Source organism: Entelurus aequoreus, linkage group LG07 (genome assembly GCF_033978785.1).
Source record: "Entelurus aequoreus isolate RoL-2023_Sb linkage group LG07, RoL_Eaeq_v1.1, whole genome shotgun sequence".
NCBI lineage: Eukaryota > Metazoa > Chordata > Actinopteri > Syngnathiformes > Syngnathidae > Entelurus > Entelurus aequoreus.
The window spans coordinates 3,184,354-3,204,524 of NC_084737.1; the positions used below are offsets into that span (position 1 = coordinate 3,184,354).

Sequence of the window (20,171 nt, forward strand, 5' to 3'; positions counted from 1 at the left end):
GCAACCGAATCGATGGGGAGACGGTGGCGCGCCATCAGAAGCTGCAGAGGGAGGTGCGCGACCTCACGGCGGCCGAGGAGCAGCTGGACAAGCTGCTCTCCAAATGCAACGTCCAGCTGCGACTGCTCACCGAGGAACCGCAGAGCAAGAGATATCCTTTTCCCGCGCCATGTTTGGATTGACTTTTTGTGTGTGCGGGGGGGGGGGGGCGAGTTCTAGGGGTCAAAGGTTTTAAGAGATAAAAGAAAGTGGTCCTGTTGTGTAACTGCACACACACACACACACAACACTGTGGTGTAATCCTGGGGAAGGTTGCAGCTTTAAAGGACCAGTAGAGTTGCTATTATCATTTAGATCTGAGAATAAATAGATATTATCCAAAATGGTAGCAAGTCCACAGAGATTTTGAGAAGATAATGAGCAAGCCAGTCACGTGATCTGTGATCTAGTGCAGTGTTTTTTAACCACTGTGCCGCGGCACACTAGGAAGATGATCTAATTTCACCTATTTGGGTTAAAAATATGTTTTGCAAAGCAGTAAATATAGTCTGCAAATGATGTGTTGTTGTTGAGTGTCGTGCTGTCTAGAGCTGGGCAGAGTAACCATGTAATACTCTTCCATATCAGTAGGTGGCAGCAGGTAGCTAATTGCTTTGTAGATGTCGGAAACAGCGGGAGGCAGTGTGCAGGTAAAAAGGTGTCTAATGCTTAAATCAAAAATAAACAAAAGGTGAGTGCCCCTAAGAAAAGGCATTGAAGCTTAGGTAAGGCTATGCAGAACCAAACTAAAACTGAACTGGCTACAAAGTCAACAAAAACAGAATGCTGGACGACAGCAAAGACTTACTGCGGAGCAAAGACGGCGTCCACAAAGTACATCCCAACATGACGTGACAATCAACAATGTCCCCACAAAGAAGGATAAAAACAAGTGAAATATTCTTGATTGCTAAAACGAAGTAGAAATATCGCTCAAAGGAAGACATGAATCTGCTACAGGAAAATACCAAAAGAAGAGAAAAAGACACCAAAATAGGAGCGCAAGACAAGAAGTAAAACACTACACACAGGAAGACAGCAAAAAAGTCGAAATAAGTCAGGGTGTGATGTGACAGGTGGTGACAGTACACCTACTTTGAGACAAGAGCTATAGTGATGCATGCTTGGTTATGCTTTAAAGTCATATCCAACAATTGCCTCAACCACTTTTGAGTTTCCTTTTTGAATGATTTCTGCTGGTGGTGTGCCTCCGCATTTTGTCAACACAAAAAATGTTCCTTGGCTCAAAAAAGGTTGAAAAACACTGCTCTTGTGTTAAGAACCACAGATCCCTTCCCCATCAACAACAATGCTAATCATGCAGACTTTGTAAATGGGTTATACTTGTATAGCGCTTTTCTACCTTCAAGGTAGTCCAAGCGCTTTGACACTATTTCTACATTCACACACTGATGGCGCTAACCACGACCCATCAGGAGCAAGGGTGAAGTGTCTCGCTCAAGAACGACAGCGGACGTCACAAAGTTGGTAGAAGGTGGGGATCGAACCAGGAACCCTCAGGTTGCTGGCACGGCCACTCTCCCAACGGCGCCACGCAGTTTGATTTGTGAGAGCCAACAATAATTACCTTAGGAAAAAATGATGATCCAGAAGACTTTATATTTTTGAGTCCGAACACGGTGAGGACGAGCAATATTTTTTAGAAGCCGAGTGCTACAAGGATGTAGCTTTTTTGAAACACTATAGCAGGGGTGTCAAAGTCAAGGCCCGCGGGCCAGATTGGTCTTTAAATATATGTTTTAGCCTTTTTATTTGCCTATTTCACTACAAATGACATGACAGGCTACCACTATATTGAAAATATATATATTTTTTAAATGTTTGTTTTACATATCTGTAAAGTCCCCACTACTGTTGTTCTTTTTAGAATTCAAAATAGTTGACCATTGTTGTCGTTTCTGTTCATATTTATTCTAATCAATCCAATCCAATCCACTTTGTTTATATAGCACATCTAAAGGCCTACTGAAAGCCACTACTAGCGACCACGCAGTCTGATAGTTTATATATCAATGATGACATCTTAACATTGCAACACATGCCAATACGGCCGGGTTAACTTATAAAGTGACATTTGAAATTTCCCGCTAAACTTCCGGTTGAAAACGTCTATGTATGATGACGTATGCGCGTGACGTCACTAGCTAAACGGAAGTATTGGTACACCATTGAATCCAATACAAAAAAGCTCTGTTTTCATCGCAAAATTCCACAGTATTCTGGACATCTGTGTTGGTGAATCTTTTGCAATTTGTTTAATGAACAATGGAGACTGCAAAGAAGAAAGCTGTAGGGGGGATCGGTGTTTTAGCGGCTGGCTGCAGCAACACAACCAGGAGGACTTTGACTTGGATAGCAGACGCGCTAGCCGCCGACCGCATCGATGATCGGGTGAAGTCCTTCGTCGCACCGTAGATCGCTGGAACACAGGTGAGCACGGGTGTTGATGAGCAGATGAGGGCTGGCGTAGGTGGAGCGCTAATGTTTTTATCATAGCTCTGACGAGGTCCCGTAGCTAAGTTAGCTTCAATGGCTTCGTTAGCAACAGCATTGCTAGGCTTCGACAGGCGGCACAGCATTAACCGTGTAGTTACATGTCCAGTGTTTGGTTCGGTGTCTCCTGATAGTAGTATTGTTGATCTTCTGTCTATCCTTCCAGTCAGGGGCTTATTTCTTTTGTTTCTATCTGCATTTAAGCACGATGCTATCACGTTAGCTCCGTAGCTAAAAAGTTTCACCAATGTATTGTCGTGGAGATAAAAGTCACTGTAATGTCCATTTCGCGTTCTCGACTCTCATTTTCAAGAGGATATAGTATCCCAGGTGGTTTAAAATAGAAGTCCGTGATCCACAATAGAAAAAGGAGAAAGTGTGGAATCCAATGAGCCAGCTTGTACCTAAGTTACGGTCAGAGCGAAAAAGATACGTCCTGCACTGCACTCTAGTCCTTCACTCTCATGTTCCTCATCCACGAATCTTTCATCCTGGCTCAAATTAATGGGGTAATCATCGCTTTCTTGGTCCGAATCTCTCTCGCTGCTGGTGTAAACAATGGGGAAATGTGAGGAGCCTTTCAACCTGTGACGTCACGCTACTTCCGCTACAGGCAAGGCTTTTTTTTATCAGCGAGCAAAAGTTGCGAACTTTATCGTCGATGTTCTCTACTAAATCCTTTCAGCAAAAATATGGCAATATCGCGAAATGATCAAGTATGACACATAGAATGGATCTGCTATCCCCGTTTAAATAAAAAAAATTCATTTCAGTAGGCCTTTAAAATCAATTGTAAAATGAACAGGGAGCCACAAAGTCTCAAGAATTGGGGGTTTTATGCTCCTGTTTCATTATAAGCACGGAATTGTTATTTTTTTTAAATTTAATTTATTTTTTTTCAAGGGTCTCCAGTGATGGAAGTCAGTGTCTTCATTTATGTTCTTCTAAGTGCATTAGTGAGTGTGGTAAGTGCAGTACAATGCGGGTGAAAGTCAGGAGGAAGCAGACATTTGCCTCTGAGCACATATTCAAATAAGAAAAGACAAATACATATCATGATGTACAATATGCTCACAAGCATCTTGACATGTGTTCTCCCCTTGGATGATGGCCATTCATTTTATACAAGAGAATACATACAAGGTTGCCTAATGTGTACACAGTACCTCTAAGATGCACTAGGTGGCAGTGTTTCAGTAAAATACTTTCACATGATTTTCATTCAATTGAAAAATGTAAAGATTAAAGGAGTTATTTTTACTAAACTTTAGTTGGCCGACAAATATTACCAGATTGTGAGAAAAATACACATTTAGTATCCTACACAGAACCTCCATCTTCTCATTTATAACACATTTTCCTCATATGGGAATTCATGTCAAATGAGTTTGGTCCGGCCTCAAACTGCTGCCACCATAAACTTTATGAACAGTGTAGTATACAAAAATAAAGTGGAACTACCCACCTTTTGAAGTCGTTTTTTAATTTCAACACACAATAGCCTTTTTTGATGACATTAATATTTTCGTTTAGGAGATATTTGCAACATCACTATTAATATATCTACAATATGGGAAAAAGTCCTGCCATTTGCATTTTCTTCATGTATATCTGTATATATATATATATATATATATATATATATATATATATATATATATATATATATATATATATATATATATATATATATATACGTGTGTATATACACTACCGTTCAAAAGTTTGGGGTCACATTGAAATGTCCTTATTTTAAAGAAATACACTCTATACATTGCTAATGTGGTAAATGACTATTCTAGCTGCAAATGTCTGCTTTTTGGTGCAATATCTACATAGGTGTATAGAGGCCCATTTTCAGCAACTATCACTCCAGTGTTCTAATGGTACAATGTGTTTGCTCATTGGCTCAGAAGGCTAATTGATGATTAGAAAACCCTTGTGCAATCATGTTCACACATCTGAAAACACTTTAGCTCGTTACAGAAGCTACAAAACTGACCTTCCTTTGAGCAGATTGAGTTTCTGGAGCATCACATTTGTGGGGTCAATTAAACGCTCAAAATGGCCAGAAAAAGAGAACTTTCATCTGAAACTCGACAGTCTATTCTTGTTCTTAGAAATGAAGGCTATTCCACTAAATTGTTTGGGTGACCCCAAACTTTTGAACGGTAGTGTATATATACAAACCCCGTTTCTATATGAGTTGGGAAATTGTGTTAGATGTAAATATAAACGGAATACAATGATTTGCAAATCATTTTCAACCCATATTCAGTTGAACAGGCCCGGCCCTAACCAATCTGGCACCCTAGGCAAGATTTTAGGTGGCGCCCCCCCACATCGGCAGTGAAGTGTATATACTCACAAGAAACCGAATAGCTTTGTCTTTGACCTTTTTTTTTACTTAAAGAAAGCAAATTAACAATCAGAATAGTTAACAAGATTAAAACAAATATGGATAAATAAATGAATACAAAAAATGAATATATGAAATACAATATTTTTTACATACATAAACACAAAATAAAACGTGTCAACAAGTTGCATAAAATAAATTAAAAATACAACATAAATAAGGCACTGCACAAAACAAGATATCAAACCAGTATGACTTTAACAACTATATTACAAAAAAAGGGGATCCAACAGAGTTCTCTATTTGTGCTTTTTAATATTGCATTAACTAGAATGACTTACAAATGACTGTACACCAGGGAGTACTGTAATTACCTAACGTTACATTATTATTTTCCATAACAATTTAGCCCCCTCCACAATATTAACCCGACGTTAAAACAGAACTAGCTATTTATTGATTAGCAATTGCCGAATCATGTAACATTAGCTTAATGCTAAAAAGCCAGGTTACTATCACATTCTGTAACAGACAAATAATTTCATGTAGGCTAACGTTACCTACCTGCTACCTCTGTCTTTTTCTCGTTTCTCCTCTTCTTTTCTCTTTTTTCTTCCCTGGGCACCTGACAGTTTTGGCCGTTTTGACATCTTGTGTTGATTTTTTTTATGTGGTGACGTCCAAAAAGAGTCATGATACGGGAAGGGAGGTGGCGCACCGTGCCGGGGAAGGGGGGGTGTAATGTTGTAACAAATAATATTTCTATTAAATAGGCTTTACTTTGCATTTTAATTAACGTGGGATTATTTTATGTATTTAGAAATAATAGTACCAACTTTTATTTTTTTAATTTTTTTTTTTCCTCCAACATTTGTGGCACTGGCGTGGCGCCCCCTGATGGACGGCGCCCTTAGCATTTGCCTATACGGCCTATGCCACGGGCCGGCCCTGCAGTTGAATATGCTACAAAGACAACATTTTTTGTTGCAAATAATCATTAACTTTATAATTTGATGGCAGCAACACGTGCCAAAGAAGTTGGGAAAGGTGGCAATAAATACTGATAAAGTTGAGGAATGCTCATCAAACACTTATTTGGAACATCCCACAGGTGAACAGGCTAATTGGGAACAGGTGGGTGCCATGATTGGCTATAAAAGTAGATTCCATGAAATGCTCAGTCATTCACAAACAAGGATGGGGCGAGGGTTACCACTTTGTCAACAAATGCCTGAGCAAATTGTTGAACAGTTTAAGAACAACCTTTCTCAAGCAGCTACTGCAAGGAATTTAGAGATTTCACCATCTACGCTCCGTAATATCATCAAAGGGTTCAGAGAATGTGGAGAAATCACTGCACGTAAGCAGCTAAGCCCGTGACCTTCCATCCCTCAGGCTGTACTGCATCAACAAGCCACATCGGTGTGTAAAGGATATCACCACATGGGAACACTTCAGAAACCCACTGTCAGTAACTACAGTTGGTCGCTACATCTGTAAGTGCAAGTTAAAACTCTCCTATGCAAGGCGAAAACCATTTATCAACAACACCCAGAAACGCCGTCGGCTTCGCTGGGCCTGAGCTCATCTAAGACGGACTGATACAAAGTGGAAATGTGTTCTGTGGTCTGACGAGTCCACATTTCAAATTGTTTTTGGAAACTGTGGACGTCGTGTCCTCCGGACCAAAGAGGAAAAGAACCATCCGGATTGTTCTAGGCGCAAAGTGTAAAAGGCAGCATGTGTGATGGTATGGGGGTGTATTAGTGGCCAAGACATAGGTAACTTACACATCTGTGAAGGCACCATTAATGCTGAAAGGTACATACAGCTTTTGGAGCAACATATGTTGCCATCCAAGCAACGTTACCATGGACGCCCCTGCTTATTTCAGCAAGACGATGCCAAGCCACGTGTTACATCAACGTGGCTTCATAGTAAAAGAGTGCGGGTACTAGACTGGCCACTTCAAAAATGTGTCTCCTCAGTTCCCAAACCTTTACTGAGTGTTGTTCAAAGGAAAGGCCATGTAACACAGTGGTGAACATGCCCTTTCCCAACTACTTTGGCACGTGTTGCAGCCATGAAATTCTAAGTTAATTATTATTTGCAAAAAAAAAAATCAAGTTTATGAGTTTGAACATCAAATACCGTATTTCCTTGAATTGGCACCGGGAATATGGTATTCGCATGCCTAGAATTACAGCCGGGTCAAACTCGTTTCGCAAAATAATTAGCGCATGCTTGGCACTTCCGCCGTGTCAAGTATGAGTCATTAAATGACTCCCGCCTCCTGGTGGTAGAGGGCGCTAGTGATCCTTCTTGCGACTGCTGGTACTGCAGAAGACCTGTGCTGCAGAAGAAGACAACAGCAGCAAGAGTGCGCAGCCATTGTTTTACCATGGAGGATTACATATCTAAAATAAAACAGTTTTCTAAACTGGACTTTCAATGGAAGCAGGAGGTAATACTTAAAAGGAAGATCTCCAGAGAGACTTTTAAAACTGAAGGAAGACTTCTATATCGATGCTTTTCTTCAAAAGGAGCTGGCATGGACTCATTTATACCTAAAGGTAAGACCATAATAACGTTTTTTTTTATTAAATGTGCTTTTCATGATAAGATAAGCGCCGGAGTAAGAAGAGGTTTTAAAATAATTAGCGCATGCATGGCCATCTCGCAGGCTTCTGGTAAGCGCCGGAGTGACAGGAGGTTTTAAATTAATTAGCGCCCCTGCGTCTATTCAAGGAAATACGGTATGTTGTCTTTGTAGCATATTTAACTGAAGATGGCTTGAAAAGGATTTACAAATCATTGTATTCCGTTTATATTTACATCTAACACCATTTCCCAACTCATATGGAAACGGGGTTTGTATAAACAAAATGACATTTTCAAAATAACAGCACAGAATTGTTTGTTTTGATACACTAGGAGGCAGTGGCGGGCCGTGCGTTTCCCACCTAGGCCTTCAGTGATGTCCCACTTCTATGATGACCTCTCCAAATAGCATGATTGATGTCCCCACATGATTATTGCTGGAGAGTAATGTTGGAAGCATATCCATATTTAAGTGTTACTTCTTTCTAAAAACTCCTATAGTCATATTTACATCAGCTAATGTCTCGTGTGGTACAAAGTGCTTGGATTCGAGTGTCCTTGGTTAGAGTCAGAGCGCTGTCTTTGTTGAGACTGCCATTACATTCCTAAGATAAGGAGCACAGCTAGACTGGGGAAACAGCAGGTGGGGGGGACAGGAGAAGGAGGAAGTAGACAGGAGTTCCGGGGTTTTGGTAGACCGATCTGGACCGGGCTAGGGAACGCTTGGGTGCTGGGTTGGTCTCAGGTTTGTCCTCTAAGCTTGGAGAATAAACCACAAAATACCAACTTCTGCCTGGTGATTGAATATAAACATCAGCATATTGCCATAAAAAGAATCTGGGAGAGACTAGCAATTTGAATTCCCCATTGGAGGAATGCTGGTCAACGCAACAATTACTACACAGCGACACATTCACGCACTACTGGGCAGTGTACAAAACGGGTTCTTTTCTGGCGCATTTAAAAACCAATAAACCTGCAACAGCAATGAAAACATATCTTATGTGGTTCTGTCAAAATGTCAGCTTGCACTGGCGTTCCAGCAGCGACTGCACGCTATTTCCTCTGAAAGGTGATGCTTGTGGTCTTTAACGTTTGCGTCCTCCACGCTGGGCTACGTGCGCTGCCAGGACTTGAGGAAATCCTTCGACTCCCCGGACCAGCTGGTCATGGTGATCCGAGCTCCACCAGAGACCCAGATGCAGGTGTCGGACCCCAGCGAGGTGCGCACGTGTACTCCACAGCGCGGCGGTTATGTCGTGTTGATGATGTCACCTTCTTTGTTTCAGGGCTACCAGGTGTCGCTGAAGAGTACGCGGGCGCCCATCGACGTCTTCCTCTGCCCGGACGACAGCTCTGGCGTCTGCAGCCCCGTGACTGGAAGTAGTCCGGAAAAAGTCGACCTCTCCCCGCCGCCGCCGCCGCATCACCGGCAGCAGCAGACACGACCTCGCCGCACGACGTCACCGAGCAAAGAGCGAAGCACCACAGCGACCTCGGAGGTGGCGTTGTCCTCGCCCCTGTCCACGTCCTCTACGGCGACCGCAGCATCTCAGCCGGGCGCCTCGCTAGCCGGCGACACAGGTGCGTGATTTAAAGCCCAGCTGGGTCAAATATGTCTTGTGCAGAAGCAGTGAAGTTGTCACGTTGTGTAAAAGGTAAATAACAAGAGAATACAACAAATCCTTTTCGACTTATATTCAATTGAATAGACTGCAAAGACAAGATAGTTCATGTTCACATTTTTTGCAAATAATCATGAACTTCGAATGTAATGGCAGCAACACATTGCAAAAAAGGCATTTTTACCAGTGTGTTACATGGCCTTTCCTTTGAACAACACTCAGTAAAGGTTTGGGAAGTGAGGAGACACATTTTTGAAGTGGAATTCTTTCCCATTCTTGCTTGATGTACAGCTTAAGTTGTTCAACAGTCTCCCTTCTCATATTTTAGCCTTCACACATTTTCAATGTCTGGACTACAGGCAGGCCAGTCTAGTACCCGCACTCTTTTACTATGAAGCCACGTTGATGTAACACGTGGCTGGGCATTGTCTTGCTGAAATAAGCAGGGGCGTCCATGATAACAACATATGTTGCTCCAAAAGCTGTATGTACCTTTCAGCATTAATGGTGCCTTCACAGATGTGTAAGTTACCCATGTCTTGACCACTAATACACCCCCATACCATCACACATGCTGCCTTTTACACTTTCACCCTAGAACAATCCGGATGGTTCTTTTCCTCTTTTTGGTCCGGAGGACACGACGTCCACAGTTTCCAAAAACAATTTGAAATGTGGACTCGTCAGACCACAGAACACTTTTCCACTTTGCATCAGTCCATCTTAGATGAGCTCAGGCCCAGCGAAGCCAACGCCGTTTCTGGGTGTTGTTGATAAATGGCTTTGCATAGTAGAGTTTTAACTTGCACTTACAGATGTAGCGACCAACTGTAGTTACTGACGGTGGGTTTCTGAAGTGTTCCTGAGCCCATGTGGTGATATCCTTTACACACTGATGTGGCTTTTTGATGCAGTAGCGCCTGAGGGATCCAAGGTGTGTAATATCATGGCTTACCTGCAGTGATTTCTCCACATTCTCTGAACCTTTTGATGATATTACGGAGCGTAGATGGTGAAATCCCTAAATTCCTTGTTGAGAAATGTTGTTGTTCAACAATTTGCTCAGGCATTTGTTGACAAAGTGGTGACCCTCGCCCCGTCCTTGTTTGTGAACGACTGAGCATTTCATGGAAGCTGCTTTTATACCCAATCATGGCACCCACCTGTTCCCAATTTGCCTGCTCACCTGTGGGATGTTCCAAATAAGTCTTTGATGAGCATTCCTCAACTTTCCCACTCTTTTTTTGCCACTTGTGCCAGCTTTTTTGAAATTCCAATTAAGCTAATATTTGTAAATTCAAGATTTACAAAAAAAAAAAAAAATGTACATAACCCAATGGTCCTACAGTTATGCTGTCTACCAAAATAAGGGTAGCAAAATTCTACATTTTGGCCTGTTTGCGGGTTTTATTTAGGTCACGAATTTCTATTTTAAAAATAGAGCATTTATTAAAATGTTTTTTATTATTTATTTATTTAGTTTAACTCGGTAAAGCATGATATTTTTGTATCTTAATAGCGTAACCAATAGAAATACTAGCCCATAAAAAAACAAGCATTTTTTTAAATGTTTTTTATTATTTTAATATTTATTTATTTAGTTTATCTCTGCAAAATATATATATTTTTGTATCTTAATAGCATAACAAAAAATACTTCTCCATAAAATACATTGTTTTGTTTTTATTACTGTAATATGTATTTAATTAGTTAAATAATTTTTGTGTAACTCTTTAAAACATTTATTTTATAGTATAACCAAAATAGATACTGCCACATAAAATACGGCATTTTTAAAACATGTTTATTTTAATATTTATTTAGTTTATTTCCGTAAAACATGTTTATTTTTGTATCTTAATAGCGTAATAAAAATACTGCCCCATAAAGTACAAAGTGTATTTTTAAAATTATTTTTATTGAATATTTATTTATCTGTAAAAACGTATATATTTTTGTATCTTAATGGCATAACAAAAAATACTTCCCTAAAAATACAAAGTGCTTTGTTTTATGTTTTTATTACTGTAATAATTATTTATTTGTTTAGTGTAACTCTTTAAAACATTTATTTTATAATATAACCAAAATAGGTACTGCCCCATAAAATACGGGCATTTAAAAAAAAATTATTTGATTTATTTAGTTTATTTCCGTAAAACATGTTTAATTTTGTATACTAATAGCATAACAAAAATGTTGCCTCATAAAGTACATAATGCATTTTTTAAAATGTATTTTATTCAACATTTATTTACTTATTTAGTTTAACTCTCTAAAAAAAATTATTTTTCTATCTGAAAAAAACTTAAAAAATACTGCATCATAAAATACATAGTGCATTTTTTAAAACGTTTTTTTATTCAATATGTATTAAGTTTATTTCCATAAAACATGTTTATTTTTGTATCTTAATAGCATAATACAAATACTGCCCCATAAAGTACATTGGTTTGTGTGTTTATTACTGTAATATATATTTAATTATTTAGTTTAACTCTTTAAAACATTTATTTTATAGTATAACCAAAATAGATACTGCCACATAAAATACGTGCATTTTTAAAACATGTTTATTTTAATATTTATTTAGTTTATTTCCGTAAAACATGTTTATTTTTGTATCTTAATAGCGTAATAAAAATACTGCCCCATAAAGTACAAAGTGTATTTTTTAAATTATTTTTATTAAATATTTATTTAGTTTAACTCTGTAAAAACGTATATATTTTTGTATCTTAATGGCATAACAAAAAATACTTTCCTAAAAATACAAAGTGCTTTGTTTTATGTTTTTATTACTGTAATAATTATTTATTTATTTAGTGTAACTCTTTAAAACATTTATTTTATAATATAACCAAAATAAAATACGGGCATTTAAAAAAAAAATTGATTTATTTAGTTTATTTCCATAAAACATGTTTATTTTTGTATACTAATAGCATAACAAAAATGTTGCCTCATAAAGTACATAATGCATTTTTTAAAATGTTTTTTATTCAATATTTATTTAGATTATTTCCGTAAAACATGTTTATTTGTTTATTTTCTTAATAGCATAATAAAAATACTGCCCTATAAAGTACATTGGTTTGTGTGTTTATTACTGTAATATATATTTAATTATTTATTTTAACTCTTTAAAACATTTATTTTATAGTATAACCAAAATAGATACCGACCCATAAAATACATGCATATTAAAAAAACGTTTATTTTAATATTTATTTAATTTATTTCCGTAAAACACGTTTATTTTTGTATCTTAATAGCATAATGAAAATACTGCCCCATAAAGTACACTTGTTTTTATTGCCGTAATATTTATTTATTTATTTAGTTGAACTCTTTAAAACATATTTATTTTATAGCTTAACCAAAATAGATACTGCCCCATAAAATATGGGCATTTTTGAAAATGTTTATTTTAATATTTATTTATATACTTAGTTTAACTCCGTAAAGCACAATATTTTTGTATCTTAATAGCATAACCAAATAAATACAAGCATTTAAAAAAAATGTTTTTTATATTTTTTATATTTATTTATTTAGTTTCTCTCTGCAAAACATATATTTTGTATCTTAATAGCATAACAAACAATACTTCCCCATAAAATACATTGTTTTATGTTTTTATTAGTGTAATATGTATTTAGTTAGTGAAATAATTTTAGTTTAACTCTTCAAAACATTTATTTTATCGTATAACCAAAATAAATACGCGCATTTTAAAAAAATGTGTATTTTAATATTTATTTAGTTTATTTCCGTAAAACATGTTTATTTTTGTATCTTAATAGCATAACAAAAAAATACTTCCCCAAAAATACATAGTGCATTGGTTTATGTTTTTTTTACCGTAATATTTATTTATTTGAACTCTTTAAAACATATTTAATTTATAATATAACCAAAATAGGCACTGCCCCATAAAATATGGGCATTTTGTAAGATTTTTATTTTATTTATTTAGTTTATTTCCGTTTATTTTTGTATCTTAATAGCGTAACAAAAATATTGCCTCATAAAATACATAGTGCATTTTTTTAAAATGTTTTTTGTTCAACATTTATTTAGTTTAACTCCCTAAAAAATATATTTTTCTATCTTAATAACTTAAAAAAATACCGCCTCATAAAATAATGGATTTTTAAAATGTGTTTTTTATTAAATGTTTTATCTTAATAGCACAGAAAAAATAAATACTGCCTCATTTAAAAATATATATATATTTATTTATTTTTAATATTTCTTGATTTGATTTAACTTGGTAAAGCATATTGATTTTCATATCTTAATAGCATAACCAAAAAAATAACGCTTCATCTGTGTTGAAGTTTTTCTTTGCTTTAGACTATTTTGTGAAGAAGAAGAAAAAAGAAACCACACATTTTGGCAATTTTGTACATTTTGGCAATTTTGTGTATTTTTAGGCCACTGTTTTATTTCAGAAACATACATGATGCATTAAAAATGTAATATTTATGTACTTGGTTTTTTGAAGCTCTGCAAATCAGTTCCAGTTGATGTGTTCAAGATTTGAGTGTTTTTATGCAGTTTTTGTTGACTTTGTCCTTCTCTATGGCAGAATCCCTTTTGGGGGGCGACCCGTTCTCCGGCCTGGGGGACATGGCCGACTTCAACTTCTCCACGGACTTCCTCAACGGTGAAGGCCTCGCCCTCCCGTTGGACGGCTTCATCAACTTGTCCCCGCCTCACAGCCGCGACTACCACTTTGGGCTGGAGGACGGCACGGGCATCAGCGAATTGTTCGACTGCGACTTTGGCGACCTGTCGCAGGTTTTGGGGGAAAGCTAGAAGGACGGAGGAGATCCATGTGGGGATTGTGGGAAACGTGGACGTTGTAATACAAGCTCTTCCTTGTTGTGGACCAGTAACAGGGCGAAAGTAGCGCGGTGGACCCTCGGAAGTTTAACAACAGTGGAATTAAACGTGGGCACAATTTTACATTAGTTCTTCCCATTTAAGTAACATTTTAGGACGTCTTTTAAGTGCAAAAAGAAGTTATGTTTTTGGGAAATGTCCAAAACGAGCAACTTTCAGTGTTACTTTTTAAATACTATTTTAAAAATGTTTAATACGTGCTTTAAAATGCAAAAATATTTATGTAACTGTTAATCGTAAATGTTCAAAACAATTAAACTTACTTCTAATAATGTTCCTGTTCAAGTAACATTTTTGCAAAAAACGATAAAACATCGCAAAATATTTTAGTTCGGTTTTCGCCGTTACCAATTAAGTAACATTTGAGCGTTGTTCCAACACGTTGGTAAAAATACATTATGCAAGTAACGATAAACCGTAACATTTGAGCGCTATTGCCAGCATTTCCCTTAAAGTAACATTTTAGCATTGTTTAACATTACAAATGTTCATAAAGAACAGACACATTTCCATATTAAAGTTAAAAACCTTAAAAGTCCTCAACATCACGTAAAAACCTTCAAATTGCAAAGACTCGTAGCAACTTTTTTATTCGTTCTATCAAAACGACTAACATTTTCACGTCGTTAAACGTCACCAATGTGTAAAAAGTTACTAAAAGTAAACGTTACGTCAATACGAGTAACAGTTTCGCATCGTTAGATGTCACCTACGTGTAAAACGTTATCAAAAGTAAACGTTACGTCAATACGAGTAGCAGTTTCGCAACGTTAGATGTCATCTACGTGTAAAACGTTATCAAAAGTAAACGTTACGTCAATACGAGTAGCAGTTTCGCCTTGTTAAACGTCACGACCTACGTATAGAAAGTTATCAAAAGTAACGTTAACGTCAATACGAGTAACAGTTTCGCATCGTTAAACGTCACCTATGTATAAAAAGTTATCAAAAGTAAACGTTACGTCAATACGAGTAGCAGTTTTACCTTGTGAAACGTCGCCTGTGTAAAAAGTTATCAAAAGTAACGTCAACATCAATACGAGTAACAGTTTTGCATTGCTTGATGTCACCTACGTGTAAAACATTATTAAAAGTAATCGTTACGTCAATACGAGTAACAGTTTCGCATCGTTAAACGTCCCCTGTGTAAAAAGTTATTAAAAGTAAACGTTAACGTCAATACGAGTAAGTTTCACATCGTTAAATGTCAACTATGTGTAAAAAGTTATCAAAAGTAACGTTAACGTCAATACGAGTAACAGTTTTGCATCGTTAGATGACACCTATGTGTAAAAAGTAATTAAAAGTAAACGTTACGTCAATACGAGTAACAGTTTCGCATCGTTAAACGTCCCCTGTGTAAAAAGTTATTAAAAGTAAATGTTAACGTCAATACGAGTAAGTTTCACATCGTTAAATGTCAACTACGTGTAAAAAGTTATCAAAAGTAACGTTAACGTCAATACGAGTAACAGTTTTGCATTGTTAGATGTCACCTACGTGTAAAACATTATTAAAAGTAATCGTTACGTCAATACGAATAACAGTTTTGCATTGTTAGATGTCACCTATGTGTAAAACATTATTAAAAGTAATCGTTACGTCAATACGAGTAACAGTTTCGCATCGTTAAACGTCCCCTGTGTAAAAAGTTATTAAAAGTAAATGTTAACGTCAATACGAGTAAGTTTCACATCGTTAAATGTCAACTACGTGTAAAAAGTTATCAAAAGTAACGTTAACGTCAATACGAGTAACAGTTTTGCATTGTTAGATGTCACCTACGTGTAAAACATTATTAAAAGTAATCGTTACGTCAATACGAGTAACAGTTTCGCATCGTTAAACGTCACCTGTGTAAAAAGTTATTAAAAATAAACGTTAACGTCAATACGAGTAAGTTTCACATCGTTAAATGTCAACTATGTGTAAAAAGTTATCAAAAGTAACGTTAACGTCAATACGAGTAACAGTTTTGCATCGTTAGATGACACCTATGTGTAAAAAGTAATTAAAAGTAAACGTTACGTCAATACGAGTAACAGTTTCGCATCGTTAAACGTCCCCTGTGTAAAAAGTTATTAAAAGTAAATGTTAACGTCAATACGAGTAAGTTTCACATCGTTAAATGTCAACTACGTGTAAAAAGTTATCAAAAGTAACGTTAACGTCAATACGAGTAACAGTTTTGCATTGTTAGATGTCACCTACGTGTAAAACATTATTAAAAGTAATCGTTACGTCAATACGAATAACAGTTTTGCATTGTTAGATGTCACCTATGTGTAAAACATTATTAAAAGTAATCGTTACGTCAATACGAGTAACAGTTTCGCATCGTTAAACGTCCCCTGTGTAAAAAGTTATTAAAAGTAAATGTTAACGTCAATACGAGTAAGTTTCACATCGTTAAATGTCAACTACGTGTAAAAAGTTATCAAAAGTAACGTTAACGTCAATACGAGTAACAGTTTTGCATTGTTAGATGTCACCTACGTGTAAAACATTATTAAAAGTAATCGTTACGTCAATACGAGTAACAGTTTCGCATCGTTAAACGTCACCTGTGTAAAAAGTTATTAAAAATAAACGTTAACGTCAATACGAGTAAGTTTCACATCGTTAAATGTCAACTACGTGTAAAAAGTTATCAAAAGTAACGTTAACGTCAATATGAGTAACAGTTTTGCATCGTTAGATGACACCTACGTGTAAAAAGTAATTAAAAGTAATCGTTACGTCAATACGAGTAACAGTTTCGCATCGTTAAACGTCCCCTGTGTAAAAAGTTATTAAAAGTAAACGTTAACGTCAATACGAGTAAGTTTCACATCGTTAAATGTCAACTACGTGTAAAAAGTTATCAAAAGTAACGTTAACGTCAATACGAGTAACAGTTTTGCATCGTTAGATGACACCTATGTGTAAAAAGTAATTAAAAGTAAACGTTACGTCAATACGAGTAACAGTTTCGCATCGTTAAACGTCACCTGTGTAAAAAGTTATTAAAAGTAAACGTTAACGTCAATACGAGTAGCAGTTTCGCATCGTTAAACGTCAACTACATTTAAAAAGTTATCAAAAGTAACATTAACGTCAATACGAGTAACAGTTTCGCATCGTTAAGTTACATAGGTGTAAAAAGTTATTAAAAGTAAACGTTAATGTCAATACGAGTAATAGTTTTGCATCGTTAAACGTTACCTATGTGTAAAAAGTTATTGAAAGTAAACGTTAACGTCAATATGAGTAACAGTTTTGCATCGTTAAACGTTACCTGTGTAAATAGTTATCAAAAGTAACGTTAGCGTCAATACGAGTTTTGCATCGTTAGATGTCACCTACGTGTAAAACGTTACTCAAAAGTAAACGTTTTGTCAATACGAGTAACCGTTTCACTTTGTTAAACGTCAACTATGTGTAAAAAGTTATTAAAAGTATGCGTTAACATAAAAACTCGAAACTTTTTTCCGTTCTATCAATTTGAGTAACTTTTTCGCAACATTAAGTCATGTACGTGTAAATAGTTCAGAAAAAAACATTACAAAACACAAATACTTAAAAACCTGGTCAAACGTCACGTACGTGTGAAAAGAAGTTGTTAATAGCCAACGCTGGAACAAAAAAGGTTATCAGCATGTTTATTATTGAAATGTAAGTTACGTTGTTAAACATCGCAAATGTGAAGTTGGATAAATATCAGTTAAAGTTCAAAACTGGGAAACTCGTAAAGTACAATTTTTGCATGGTTAAACATGGCGAACGTGCAAAAAAGGTTTACACAAACGATTTTTAAGTAAAATTTTTTGCATCGTTACACATCACCCGCGTGTAAAAAGTTGTCAATAGTAAACGTTAAAACTCACAGCATCTTTTTTGGTGGGAAACGCTAGAAATGCTAAAACTCGCAGCAAAGTTTTTTGTTCCATTTTTACAATTTGAGTAATATTTTAGCATTGTTGAACACAAACGTGAAGTTGGACAAAGTGTAAAAAGAAGTTTAGACGTACAATTTTTGTTCTGTCATTAAAATCAAGTAACATTTTTGCATCTTTAACAATCACCCGACGTGTAAAACGTTAATAGTTAACGTTAAAACTCCCGCTGTTTTTAATTCGCTAAACATCACGTCCTAAAACAATTACAAATGTTTGTATTCTATCCTTAGAATTAGGTCGCTTTTCACACCGACTACAGGTGTGAAAAGTTGTTCGTAGTAAACTTCGCAAATGCTAAAACTTGTAGTGACGTTTTTTTGTCTGATTATTATAATTTAGGTCACTTTTCACGTCGGTAAACGTCACGACGTACAGTAGGCAGTAAATAACATTTTAACATTGCTAAAATGTGCGAAATAAGTTATTAGTAAACGTTAAAAACGATAAAACAAGTTTTTGAAAAAACTTTGCTTGTTTAATGATCATTTTCCTCTTTGGTATCGTGGGTATAAACATGCAAAAAAAATGTTTTCGTAATAATAGTTTCTAAATTTGATGCTATTTTCCGATGTTTGGTCGCCAAACTTCTGAGGGTCCACTAAAGTGTTTAAGCGAGGTGTGGTAATAAATGTCTTGTCATTTTTCTAACTGAAAATCTCCCACCAAAAATAGTGCGGCACTTGTCTGTGGCAACACCTTTTTGCGGTGGTGTAGCGGTATTTAAATTATTTATGGAATGGTCGCGTGTCGGAAGTGACGTGTGCAAGAAGTGAGTGACTTTTAGGTGGTAGTCAACGTCTTTTTAGAGGTGTTTGCCTACCAAAAGGCATTTAGCTTAGTATAATCCCGAAAAAGGTATGGATCTCGGTAAGAAGAAGAAGAAGAAGAAGCAAGCGATGGGATTTGGGTTCGGGGTGTCGTTCTCAAAAGGTACCAGGTGTGTTCCGGTGGAAGCTAGCAGGTGAAAAAAAACAAAAAACGTATTATGGGATGTGTCGGTATGTTGGTTGTTCACAGTCTCAGGTGTGCCAAGTTATTTTTCTTCTGACTTAGGGATCATTTACCTTTTAGCAAATCCGACTTCCTATCGGATTGGGCGGATGCTTCCAGAAGGTTCCGCAAAGAGCACTTGAAGCGCTAAGTGGTCTTTACGTTCTTCTTATAATGTTCCTGTTCAGTGCACTTAAACATGTCATTTCTTTTTTTTAAATGCTGACTTTCCCAACTTTGTCGACTCCGACATAAAAAAGAACATCTTGTATTTCCGTCATATTTACCCATTTTGTAGATAAACTTGAACTGGTGTGCCGACCTAATGATCGGTATACTAAAATCCAACTCGCAAACACGTGCCTTTAGATTGCATACAAAATCCACGTAAAAACGTAATATTGTCCGCGTTGTTTTTTATTGCTACCGACTTCTAAGTTATGTTGTGCTTTTTCTTTGGCTTGTGTGTTAAAAATATGTTTGCTGTGTTTAATTTTGTATTTATTATTACTTTGTTGGGATTGTAGAGAAATGATACAAGCCTTACTAGCCGGAAAAGGACTTTTATCATATCGTTGTTTTTTTTTAAATCGGTAAATCCAGTCAGAAAAATTAAGAATGACCTTATTTAATTTTGCGCTACAGATTTGTATATTTTGACTCCATCACTTGCATCACTTTATTATTTCATATATATTTGTATCGGCATCAGGATCGCCTCCTTTAAAAGTACTTTTAAAATCGACCTAATTGAATGAAACTATGGCGTAACTTCAAATTTATCAAATTCTTGTTCGCAGAACACAGCCCACAGTTTTATTTTGACCATGTTGAAATTTGGTGTGCTCTTAACTTTACTTCTGTTCTCAACATGGGCCAAAAATCAGATTTACACTTTTAATTTGGGCTATTTATCGGATTCTTGTTCGCAGAACACAGCCCACAGTTTTATTTTGATCACGTTCAAATTTGGTGTGCTCTTAACTTTACTTCTGTTCTCAACATGGTACAAAAATCAGATTTACACTTTTAATTTGGGCTATTTATCGGATTCTTGTTCGCAGAACACAGCCCACAGTTTTATTTTGACCATGTTGAAATTTGGTGTGCTCTTAACTTTACTTCTGTTCTAACATGGGCCAAAAATCAGATGTCCACTTTTATTTTGGACTATTTATCGGATTCTTGTTTGCA

General features: G+C 36.3%; 1 protein-coding gene across 2 annotated transcripts in view; it reads left to right on the top strand.

Annotated features, from left to right (window-relative positions):
- The window catches only part of e2f1 (E2F transcription factor 1), a 25,196-nt gene extending 11,226 nt beyond the window's left edge, over positions 1 to 13,970 (top strand). For both annotated transcript variants that reach the window (XM_062052374.1, XM_062052375.1), the window contains 4 exons: positions 1 to 151; positions 8,622 to 8,736; positions 8,803 to 9,097; positions 13,733 to 13,970. The exon at positions 1 to 151 is cut by the window's left edge and continues 2 nt beyond it. In XM_062052374.1, the coding sequence (XP_061908358.1) occupies positions 1 to 151; positions 8,622 to 8,736; positions 8,803 to 9,097; positions 13,733 to 13,962 (791 nt within the window). In that variant the 3' untranslated portion in view covers positions 13,963 to 13,970. The remainder of the gene's footprint in view (positions 152 to 8,621; positions 8,737 to 8,802; positions 9,098 to 13,732) is intronic.
- Positions 13,971 to 20,171: the final 6,201 nt, after the last annotated feature.